Genomic DNA, 12,133 nt, shown 5'->3' with positions numbered 1-12,133 from the left:
GCTAAAACTTAGTGAGGAGGACCAGTTCCAGGGGTAAAACGTTTTGGAAAATGCAGAATTTTGAGGTAAAACTCAGCTCACGTTTTGACTCACAGTCTGTTCTTGTGGTTTGGCATTTCCACTCGTATAGGTCCACTGATAGACTCAGCCAGCTGGGACAGTACAGAACAGGAGATAAGAGACAGCCCAATCAAATATTGGAAACTTTTGTCCTTCAAAAATCTGTCTGCAAAGCTGCAATGACAGAAACACGCAGGAAGCCAGTGAGCTTCAGGCATGGGGTAGTGTTAGCATTCAGGAACACAGTCACAGAATGATTATACGAAGGTGTTTTATTAAAGAGCTCTGGATGTCAGGGATACACAGACCCAAATCTGACCCAGCTTGGTTTTGAGCTGAACATATTTTATTGTCAATTGTTATATAACTTACATATTAATTATTAAACTTACATTGTTCTTTTGTATACATTGATTTTACCCAAGCATGGATTTCTCATGATCCCCCTCAAACCCCTAACATAGTTTCTTATGATTCTTTAAACAATAATTATATCTAATCACATCTAACAATTGTATCATTTATCATATACTGACTCCACAGGTGCAGTTTCACGTGATTTTAGCAAGCACAAGGCCTAACATTTCCCAGGGCCTACTTTTAACACTTTTCCCAGGGCTTGCCAAGCCTAACTTTCTTCCTAACTCCCCAAATTTTCTATGATTTTAAAATCTTTTACTATCAGTAGCTGTGTTTTTCCATGCATTTGTAAAATGTCCCAGTGTCTGTGCACAAATGAAGGCCCAGCCTAACCTGGAGGTTTGCAGCTGTGGTGGCAGCTCTGCACTCCTTCAATTTGGAGCCCATGCTGCATGAGCTGAGCCTAAAACTCTCTGAGCACTTCTGCTCATACCGTGTCTGCTATGATGTTAATCCCACAGTGGGGATTACAGGATAAAAACCCTGCAAGGGACGCACATTCAGGGTGAGAAACCCCATCAAACTTTGGCCGAGCTGCGAGCAAAATAACAGAAGCACGTGCTTCCCTGTGTGTTTTAGGTGGAAATCCTGGAGCAGTCGAGTAACCTCACGGTTGGTTACTACGTGACGAGGGGCAGGCTGGTTTTCACGCCGGCCGCGGTCACCGAGAAGCTGCTCGCCTACGGCATCGGCAACGCCACGGCAGACATGAAGCAGCACGTGCCACACCTGCAGGCTGTGGTGGCCCTGGCCCTGCCCTGGCAGCCCCTGCCTGCCTACCACTTCCAGCTGAAGACGGGTGAGCGAGGGCTGCCCTGCCCGGCCCGGCCGTGAGCTCATGGAACAGTGCCCAGGGACTCTCTGGGCCACGGCTCTGCTTTGGGTTTGATGGCCACAGAGGCTACCTAGAACAGAGGCTAGGCAGTGTTAAAGGAATAAAGTGGCTAAGGATCACCTTAGCTCTTTTTTTAAACCTTTTTTTAAGCATCTTTAATATTTAAGTATCAAAGGATGCAGCTTGGGCAGTGCAAGAGCCTGGCTGAGGATTCACTCAAGATGGACCCAAGATGGGCCCTGGCTCAGGAGTTTCACACTTTGATAGGTTCTGGTCCATTTCCACATTGGGGTTCATTGCCCAATTGCAGCTGCAGGTGATGCAGTCCCATCCTCCCAGATTGCTCTCCTCAATTCCCTGCTGCTTGTGCTTTTTGGGCCCGGAGCTGCCACAGTGTCCTTGGCTGTGGGGCTGGAGAAGGATTGTTGTGTGTGCCTGAGCTGTGAGGAGAACTTGAACACTTTGTGTGGAGTTCAGAGTTACTAATGCAGTGCAGAGTCTGGAAAATAGGAAAACTGAAACTCAAGGCATCAGGTTCAGGTGTTGCCTTCCTGTGGGCAGCCCTGCCCTTCCCTGTGCTCTGCTGCCAGGGCCATGGGCACTGCTGAGAGGGTGATGCCTCAGGATTTTAGCTTTTATGTTTTGCATATATTTGTAATCCTGCAATTCCTTAGTGTATACCTCTGAACTCCATATAGAGTGTTAGCTGCTGTTCTCCCAGTTTGGTCAGACAGAACAATTCCCCTCCAGGCCTGGGAATCCAGGACACCTCACTGTCTCAGGCCCTGGGAAATGCAAACAAAAGTGAGTTGAAGGGAGCAAACTTGGGGTAAATTACTTCATTACCTGAAGCTGTAATTGGAAGATTAACCCCCAATATACAAATGGACCAAACTTACAAAAGAGTGAAAAACTGTGACCTGTTGTCCATTTTGGGTGCAGCCCCTGGGGGAACTTTGCCCAAAATGTACCTGAAGGCTCTTCAATAAATAGAAATGCTTTTTATTCCCTTAGTTTTGACTGGCCTCTGTTTTTAGGTAGTTCCAAAAAGGCATTAAGGGGAGGTGGCAGCAAGCATCAGTGCAGAGTCATTGCAGGCCACTGTAAGCTAGGTGAGCACAGAGTGCTCTGAAATGATGTATTAAATGATAAAAAATATTTCTTGCATGTGTGCTTATAATGTTTGTATACACATACTTATGGCAGTTAAAGTTAAGTGCATTTTTCCTAGAGTGAAAATAAAACAGAATCACTATTATGATTGATAATATTTTTCAGGACCAAATGACCTGCAAGATTTAAGATTGTAACTTGTCTTTTGGAATGACTTTGCTTACTCCTGGCTCTGAGCAAGAGTATGCACAGTGAACAGGCCCTACCATCATATATATCATTGCAGAAGCAATCTCCATTTGTTTGTGGAGAGTATCAGCTCTAATAATGCAATTTAATTCTTACATTTTGTCTTAATTAAGGCTAATTTAGTGCAGTTCCTGAAGTGGAATTATTTTCACCCACTTAATGTGTAAATTGATAATTTTGTTCTTGGTGCTGCGACTGAGAATACTTTGTCCACATGCTAATGCCTTCCTTTTTCCAGAGCTGCAGTTTGTGGGTCAAACTGACAATATTCAGTCATGCAAATTTGTTCAGACCATGGAACAGAGACTCCAAAGGGCATTTCAGGATGCTGAAAGAAAGGTCCTCAACACCAGCAACAACTTAACTGTTCAGGTACGGTGTCGGGAGCTTTGCCAGTGCCCGTTGCCAAACCCTCCTGGTTATTCTTTGCCATGTTTATGTTTTTATTCCAACGCAGTGCCTTTGCTAGCCACTGTGGAGGGAAGTTTCTGTTTTCATCTGCAATAAGAATGTTTTATGCATTGCAGGAAAACTTGATTTATAGAAGGCTGTTGCTTTTCATGAATTGGAGTTTTACTGTTTGCAGTTCAATCATATAAATGAAATTCCAAGTATAAAAACAGAGTCTTCGAAATTTTTGTTTTTATTGAACATGTTATTCTGACACATTAGTTGCTTTCAGAGAGGCTATTCAGGTAAAAAGATGGTGCTAGGCACAGTTTTAAAGATCTGAAATAATGGAATAGATTTCTTTCTCTTGGTATGCATTTCAGTTTCACATTCACGAGCACAAATTCACCACAAAGTGTCTGATTTTTACATACCTTCAAATGTAGAGTGGGCCAACACTCTTATGCTCTATGCCATACTTCAAGAATAAAGAAATGATCCTCTGGGCAATACTATGGGTATGTTTTTGATTTATGATAAAACCATGTATGGATTGTGTTCCTCAGAAGGAAAAAAATTGCCATCAGTGCTCTGCTTGGTTATTTTGGTGCTGTTTCATGTGAGCTTCTGTTCAAACTGGAGGAGTTCAGAGAGGCAGCAAAGCACAGGGCAAGAGAGGGCCTACCACAGTAGGTAAAGCAATTATCAAGCTTTTCAGTAGCTGAACCTGAGACATTGAGGGGAACTTCATGGTGCCTAATTTGCTTGTGGTGGAAGTAGCAGATCTCACAAAGCACCTAAGCAATTTTGGAAATAGCCCTAGAAGAAGGTAGTGGCTGTTTTTGTGGGTATTGCCAATTTAAGCAGAGATAGGATGGAGGTCCTGGAGGCAACATATAAGCTGGGAAGTAAGAGGCTCAAGGGTGTGATCTTCATGATAAATTTTTCTGAAGGCATTCCAGTATCATGCAAAAAGACGAAGTCTGTGCAACAAAACATTGTATGAGGGCATTGAAAACTGGGGAACAGTTCTGGAGCATACAGAGCCAGTCCAGAAAAGGCATTGCTGCCCTTGGAGAGTGGAGGGAAGGTGGGTAAAAGGCATGAAGCATCTTCCACGCAAGGAGAAATGAAATTGGCCGTGTCTCTCCAGCCATGAGCGCTGTAGTGAATCAGGAGCTGTCACTTTGAGTTTCCCATAACAGAGCTACTCAGATTTAGATAAAAAGAAGCATCCTTTCACATACTGTGTGATAAAGGTGTCCAGATGGAAATGGAGGAAAAAATACGTAAATTACAAAAAACATTTGGCCAAAGACATGGAATAAAAAGTCATCAACCCTTTTTAAACCCAGGCATAGGATTTATGGCTCTGACATAGCTATGGGATAATCTCACACTGTTGAAAGCCATTTATTCCTCTTGTCCTGTGCTGATTCTCCAACCGTCTGCTCCAGACATTTCTAAGTGGACATTGGCTAGGCAAACTTTTGGTCTGACCTTGGACTCTTCTGATGCTTTTTTTTACACAATGATTTTTCTTTTAACTTGATGATCCAAACCATAAAAATGGAGTATTTAAAAAACATTTATGAATGTTGTTGGGCCTACCTATCCCAACCAATAACTCCATCCCTCTTGCCCTTGGGCATAAATTTTCCAAGAAAACCTGTGGATTTTGTTCCTGGTGTTTGAGAATCTCATCCAGTACTTGGGTTCTCAAAATGTAGTAATCAAATTTGGGTTCAGGAAGAGACTGGCACTGAGCTAGAGTGGATAGGAGAGCAGGCATTCAAATAATATTAGGAGCAGAAAAACATGATATCCCTTAATTTCATACTGAAAATGTCTGGGTCTAGAAACAAGCAGTAGGAAGGCAGCAAAGACAGCAAGATAAACATGAAAATTTCTCTGAATCAAGCACTGGATGATTTTTCTGATAAGCATCCTCTCCCTCATCCCACATTTCCTGGGAAAACCAGGGGAAAACATTTTCAGTCTTGACTGCACCTTATCTGCCTTCTGCTGTCCTCCAGGAACCCTGCAAGTGCTCAAGCAGGGATTAAAGTATCACACAAGTAAAATTGAATGAGATGTAGGTAATCCTTTCTTCAGGTTAACATTTCTCCAGTTTCTTTGCTCTGCCTTGGTGTTTTGGTTTTTTTTTTGGGTTTTTTTTTTTTGTGTTTTTTTTATAATTTAATGAGCTGAACCACAGCATCACATTATTTTTTGCCTCTGTTTCAGATATTGAACACCTCCAACGTCTCCCAAGCTGTCACTCTGTTTTACGTAGTGAAAAATCAAAGCACAACTCTAAATGGCACTATTTCCAGCAACCTTCTTAATCAGCTGTCAGCTGAGCTGGTGGGTTTCTACCTCACCTACCCACCTCTCACCATTGCTGAGTGTAAGTATGTGCTTCCCAGCATCAAGATTAGCCAGCACCACAATCTGGCTTTTTTGTCAAACTCAGGGATTATAGGTAGATTTTCTGGCTATTTTTTAAACTGAATTTTGCTAAAAAAAAAAAAAAAAAAAAAGGTGGGGGGAGGAATTAGATGATTATTTTTTTTTTCCCTGTTTATTTTGGCCTCTAGCAATGCTGGCCAAAAAAACTAAGGAAAAACATATAAAATCTGTCATTAATAAAAAAAAAAATTCCTGTGCCAGGTTTCAAACTAAATAAAATTTTAGTTTTGTGAAAAGCAAAGCACAAAAGGCCCCAAAGTCTTCATTTTAGGAATGCTTAGCACATCATTGAACGAACTTTAGCTTCAGCATTGCCCTCTGCTTCCATGGAATCATCAGCCCCAGTGGTTGCTGGGCTGGGATCAGGCTGTGAGTGTGTTTTTGGGTGGTGGGGTGAGCTCCATCTGTGCTTCTATTTTAGAAAGTTGTTGTTACATTTGCTGAGCAGCATCCTCAGCTTACACGTGGTGCGAGCACTTTGGCATCAACAGTTTTCTTGAGTTCCAGTTGCTGTGAAGGCTCTGAGGTACAGAGAGCTGGTGTGGGCAGCCCCTGTGGTGTGTGTGCTCTCTGAGTCTGCCTGCTAATTTCCTTAAAGTGATTAAAGGGACAAGACACTCGATTATGGGGGTTTCTGTTTAATCTGCTTTGTAAATGTGCTGTGTAAAATTAAGCTGGCTGCAGATTGGAGTTGTGTGTTTGTGAGAAGAGGCAGGGACATGCTGGGTACATCAGTGCAGAAGCAGACTGCTGGAAAGTGAGCACTGGGGAAAACAAAAATTGCCTTTTTTTTCCTTTTTGGCAGTCCATTTTGTTTGCAAACAGCCCCAACAGCAGAGAAATGACATGGTACAATTATTCATTAGTGACTTCTTTGGGATAAGTGGTTTCTCCTTGCTGTGAGGCAGTCAGGAATCACAGCTAATTTAGGTGTCTGTGCAGATCTTTGGGAGAGGAGGTTTGTATGCTGTTCTTGAGGCATTGCCTATCAAATTACAATATTTGGATATAAATATGTGAAACTGCCCTGTAAGTTCTTGCACTGTGTTGGTAAACTTTCGAATCAGAGTTCCCATCACAGGGTAAGAGACACATCTCAAGGTGGGCTTGTGTTTTCATAGAGTCTTTCCACAGGCAAGAGGAGGCAGAGAGAGAGAGAGAGGCTGTTGATAATGAGTGTGGTCATGGACCTGGAAGGGATGTCCCCCATTCCTCATCAGACAGGCTCTTTTCCATGGCAGGTGGATGCCCTGTGCTCAGGACATGTCTTCAGGGGCCATCCACGAGCACAAGGAGAAAGCTGGAGGAAGTTTTGATGCTGGCTATGCTCAGTTCAAGTGTTTGGCCTCCAAAATAGGCCTTTTGCACAGGAGGAGGATTGTGGTGCTTCTCACAAAGGCAATACAGGGATGTGCTTGGTAGTCAGGAGCTGTGCAAACCATTTGTCACACAGCAAGTCTCGTGTGGTACTGCAGATCTCTGCTGATCCCCACACATGATGAACAGACCTGATAAAGTCTTTAGCAAGTGTTCCTTTAACAACTAGTGGCTTATATTTCATTTTGGAGCTCTTGGTTTTATTCCCAGTGCAGCAGCTGTACTGCAAACTCATGAACTCAATGCACGCCCAGTGTTTACGGCTTCAGACTGATAGTGTGTCTGGAAAATGTTTTCTTTGAGGAGTGTTTGATGCTTATTCATGTGGAAGTGTAGTTGTCTCAGTTTATCAAACAAATATTGAGGTTGTTCTCTGAGCACATTATTTCCCAGTAGGCTCCAGTGGCTCCTCCAGAGCCTTTGCAGTCTGTCATGGAAATGCACAGCTCAGGGCACGCTGTGAAATCCTCCTCAAAAGCAGCTGCACAATCAAACCTTTGCAATGTTTACTATTCCGAGTCACTTTGGGGTGTAAAAATCAAGGTGACTCCGTAGCAGCCCATCAATGTGCAGAGCACGGATGTTTTCTGAATGAAGTTCCCGGTATTAATCTATCGAACAAACCCTGAGCTGTGTAATGAATTAGCAGCATATTGAGCTTTACAGCCTAGTGCACTTTGGAGATGGAGGAGCTAACAAAAGGCATCACAACAGCAAATATCAGCTTCTCACAGATGCAGACACATATGGTGGGGATGCCTTAAATGGTGCCCAGCGAGAGAGCACCACGCTCGGAGGTGTGCTCGCAGTTTTGTTAGTCTCGTTTGCAACCCACGTGGAGTCTGATCCTGCTGTATTTTCTTATTATTTTAGGCTAAAACTATGGTCTGGGCTATATAAGAATTAATCCAGGATCATCATGGAATCTCATCTGGTTTTCTGCAGGGGAGAAAGCAGCAGAGATGAATTTTACCTGTTTCACCTCTTACCTATCCTTCTTGGTTCTGGGCATTCCTGGGCTTCATCCCAGACTCTGTCCCAGCCAGTATTTTGGCAACAGGAGATATATGTTCTACTTTGTATGGCAGTGCTTCTTCTGTTTATACTTGGTGTTCTTTTTCAGACAGAAGAGAAATTGTTACCCTGAAAATTATGCTCTAGATCTCCTTTTGGGCCATAGTTCAATTTTATTTGTTGCTGTCTGGGTAGCCAGTTTTGGGATGCATAATGTGTAGGATGTTGGAATATTATGGCATAATTTAATCTTCTATTTTTAAAGCTTTGGAGTATCCAAACCTTGATGTCTCGGAATCAACTAGAGACTACTGGGTGATAACAGGTACTTTCTAATGTCCTTCCCTCCTCCAGGCACTCCAGGTAATAATTTTTAGTGCTCATTCGTATGAACACAGCAGTGCAGCAATTTTACACAGAAATAAGTGGCTGCCCACTGAACCTGCCTTCAGCTGGGCAAATGTACTTGTTGTCACTCTGGGGCATAAGTGATTGATCATCTTGAGCAGTGACATCTCCAGTGACCAACACCCACCTCAGAGTTTATAGCACTTTCTGAGAGTTTTGACACACAAATAGACACTTTTTTTGTTCTTTTTCAATACCCTGGGACATGGATTTAAATCTGAAATCAAAAGAGACAGATAGACATAACTCTGGAACAAAGGTGAAATTATTCATTTATTCAGAGGTGAAGCTGTTACAGCAAGGAACTTTGTTATGATTTGCTGACTATCTGGGTCCAGGGTTTTTTGAATGTTTCACTTGAAGCTCTTAGGCTTCAAAATACTTCTTTTATCAAGTTGTTTCACAGGTGCCACATTCTCATGCACAATCACTTGGACTTCAGAAATGACACCTGGGCAAGAAAGAGACCCTTTCTCTCAGACATCTTTGAGTGATACCAGAGCCTTTCTAGTTGGTGTGTCTGTACCTGGAATTGTTTAATGCTCAGGAGAGCAAGAACAAAGGGCTCTGACATGAAATAGACTTGGTACCAGTTCCACCTTTTCATAAATTTGAAATAAAACATAAGTTTATGCAGAGATTATGATCCTCTGAAGGGAGTGGTACAGCTCCTCCCAGTATGGACCCTGTGAACCTGGTACTCCATTTCTTGCCTCTGTGCACTCTCTGTGATGGATTATTATTGATGTTACAATGAAAACTGTTTTCAAAAAGATCCTGGTGGTCCCAGAACACTTTTTTGAAATAATACTGTAAAAACCATACATATGTATCAATTGAATCAGCATATCTTATCAGTGTTTTTGAACTTTAGAATCCAGTGTCTTTTAAATCTTGCATTCATTTATACTTCAGAAATGTTTATTCAGGTTTCCGTGCTCTCAAACAGGATATTTTGTTTGAGACTGTACAAAATCCAAACTTCAGAGTTCAGATTCTCAGGATAGAAACTGGTTAATGAGAACATCTGGCAATAAGCATAAATCCAGCAGCTCTCAAATAGGTTTGAACCTAATTTTTACATTGAAGATCATAGAGTAGATGCTCCCCTGAGCCATTTTGGTAAACTGAAGGCCTAGAAATGATATTTTGAGATTTTTACTCTCTGAAAAATCACTGATATTATCTGAGAGGAGCAGTGCAGGGACTGAAACAGAAGTTATATCCCCACAGGGAATTACTGAGAGGGAATAACAACGTCCAGGTATTTTTCTTCCCATCCCAAACTGTCCCACAGACCCCGTGCTGCTTCACCTGGCCGTGCATGAAGTGCTGATATGTGTTTTTTCTCCCTTCCCACAGTCATCCAAGGGGTTGATATTGCTTTGCTGGGGCTGAACAACCAGAGCTTTGCCAGACTGATGGAGCAGCGCTTGGCCCCGCTGTTCATGATGTCCCACCAGCAGGGAAGGCGGTTCAGACGTGCCACCACCGTGGGCAGCTACACCGTGCAGGTGCTCAAAGGAGCTGTGTTCAAAAAAGTGCTTTGCTTGCATGTGTCCTGCTTCAATTTCCTGTAAAAGACGTGTCTAACTAAATTTCTTGGCTGAAATTTTCCTGTGTTTCTCGTGGATATCAAAGCAGCGAGGGCAGAATGCCTGGCATTGCTAATTGTGCCTTTTTCTGCTGCCAGCCGTGTTGGCATGCCTGTCATCCTCCAGAAATCATCATTAGTTAATCAGTGTTCATAAATATTTTCTCTCTGGTTGCTATGAGGATTGGTACAAAGTACATATTTTAGCACATTCAGCATAATGAAGAGCTCCAAGTTTTTTCCTCATGATGGAAGTTTCCTAGGTAACTCAAAGCTAGAACTTATATTTTTTTTTTCTTTTTGTTGGAAAAAAATGCAAGAAACAGCCTTTATTTATGCAGTTAGTCATCAAATCATGTGGCCCCAGATCATGTTATGAAGTAGGGACTTCAGACCTGAGTAATTTATTAATCATCTTCTTTTTATTTACAGCATTTTACATTCAGTATTTTGAACTGATCATTTTGTTTTCTCAACAATTAAGCCAACTGATGCTATGGGCAATTAAGAGATTTCTTCTTCAGTCTTCAAAAATTAGTTATTTAAAAAAAAATTAAATTATGTTTTTCAAGAGTTGTTTGTTATAAGGTAGAAACCCAAGCTATTATATTTCCCATTTGCCCACACAATTCTTTATATTGTTCCACTGAAAGAATTTAAAAGAAGGAACACATTTTACTTGCCAAAAGTGTGAACCTTTGTAAAATTTTAGTCCATAACATAATGGAGAAGAATCACAAAACTGCTTTTTCTTCTCATCATTAGAAATGTTTGACATTTTCTCCACTCTCAGAAAAGTTAGAGGTACAATGGAAAAATTCTGCCAGTGTTCTACAGAATAAAATGGGAAAAACAAGATTCCTTTCTTATCAACCTGTTATATATCAAAAAAATAATGAGTATAGAAGGGAAATGTGAGGCTGTTTTTTAACTTCAATATGCCAGTAAAGTACAGTTTTCAGTATTAGAACAGATTATAAGAATTCTCCCTTTACAAAGGACTGTAATGTCCAAAAATTCGGTCCTTTCCTCTTTACTGAATGCTTTTCTTAGTGTAGGGTTTTACCTTAGGATTATGCTTAGTTTTTTTTTGAGAAAAACTTTAAGAAAAATTAAGAAAAATTCTCTGACTGACTGATTTAGGATCCTGGGCTCTGAAGGGCAGAAGCTCTGATCCTATGAGAATATTTGCATGGAGCTTATGCTTTTGGGAGATCTTGAAGGAGTTCCCTGTGGGCACTGCCTCCAAACAGCTCCTGGCAATTTTTGCGGTGGTATAATGCGAGCACAGTTTATTTCTCTTTCTCTCCTTATTTATTTATTCTTTTTTTTTTCCCTTAAAGATGGTAAAAATTCAACGTATTCCAGGACCCAAGGAACCAGCTGAACTGACATACTACACTTTATACAACGGGAAGCCTTTGCTGGGCACTGCAGCTGCAAAAATTTTGAGTACAGTTGACTCCCAGAGGATGGCCCTGACCCTGGGCTACGTCATCCAAGTTCAAGCTGATCGTAAGAGTCCTTTCAAAAATTCCATGCTTAATCATTGTTTTATTCCATGAGCTGAAAGTTGAAGCTTGAACTTCCACAGTTTTCACTGTGGAAAGTCAGAATTAATTCTGCTGCTGGCAAAACCATGACACCACAGACTAATGGGGCAAAGTTGCTGTTCATATAACTTGGCCAAAAAAAGTAAAATGTGGTGGCTATTAAGGTGTCCCTTATTTTTGAATTGATCAAAATAGTGTGGAGGTAGATTCTTTCTATCTCAAAGGGATTGGTTTTTTTTTAATAATAATTTTCACCAAGAAAATGACATGGTTGTTAAAGATATTGTTAAGACACAAATAAGAAAAGTGAAGTTGAAAAGAGCTACTTGTGCATATGGGAGGCTTTCTGATTCAAGATATGGTAGTATCATTCAGAATAACGTGGCCAAAAATGATCCATTCTTGAAAAGCAAAGTGTTTTCAAATTTCTCTTTCAAGACCTTCATCAGTTACTGAGTGATTGTGGACACAGGTTTCTTTAATTTTTGGGTTTGTTTTTAGCTATTCCTATATCCATGGCTCATAGTCATAAACCTGTGGTGAATCTTGGTGTGGTTTTTCATGCAGTTCACAGCTCAGTGAACTCATGTACAAAGAGCCAAAGTATTTCTTTAGAAGGAATCAAAATTATATAGTGGACTTCTGCAC

The 12,133-nt window shown here is 41.3% G+C and overlaps 1 protein-coding gene across 1 annotated transcript in view; it reads left to right on the top strand.

The window, feature by feature from the left end:
• The window catches only part of KIAA1549L (KIAA1549 like), a 125,341-nt gene that overhangs the window by 60,274 nt on the left and 52,934 nt on the right, over positions 1-12,133 (top strand). The window contains exons 5-10 of the mRNA XM_058843621.1: positions 1,060-1,279; positions 2,916-3,049; positions 5,315-5,477; positions 8,196-8,255; positions 9,701-9,852; positions 11,276-11,447. Of these exons, the coding sequence (XP_058699604.1) occupies positions 1,060-1,279; positions 2,916-3,049; positions 5,315-5,477; positions 8,196-8,255; positions 9,701-9,852; positions 11,276-11,447 (901 nt within the window). The remainder of the gene's footprint in view (positions 1-1,059; positions 1,280-2,915; positions 3,050-5,314; positions 5,478-8,195; positions 8,256-9,700; positions 9,853-11,275; positions 11,448-12,133) is intronic.

The sequence above is a fragment of the Poecile atricapillus genome, chromosome 1, assembly GCF_030490865.1.
Source record: "Poecile atricapillus isolate bPoeAtr1 chromosome 1, bPoeAtr1.hap1, whole genome shotgun sequence".
NCBI classification, from domain to species: Eukaryota; Metazoa; Chordata; class Aves; order Passeriformes; family Paridae; genus Poecile; species Poecile atricapillus.
The sequence above is the reverse complement of the archived record's forward strand: the minus strand, read 5'-3'. Positions and strand labels throughout refer to the sequence as shown.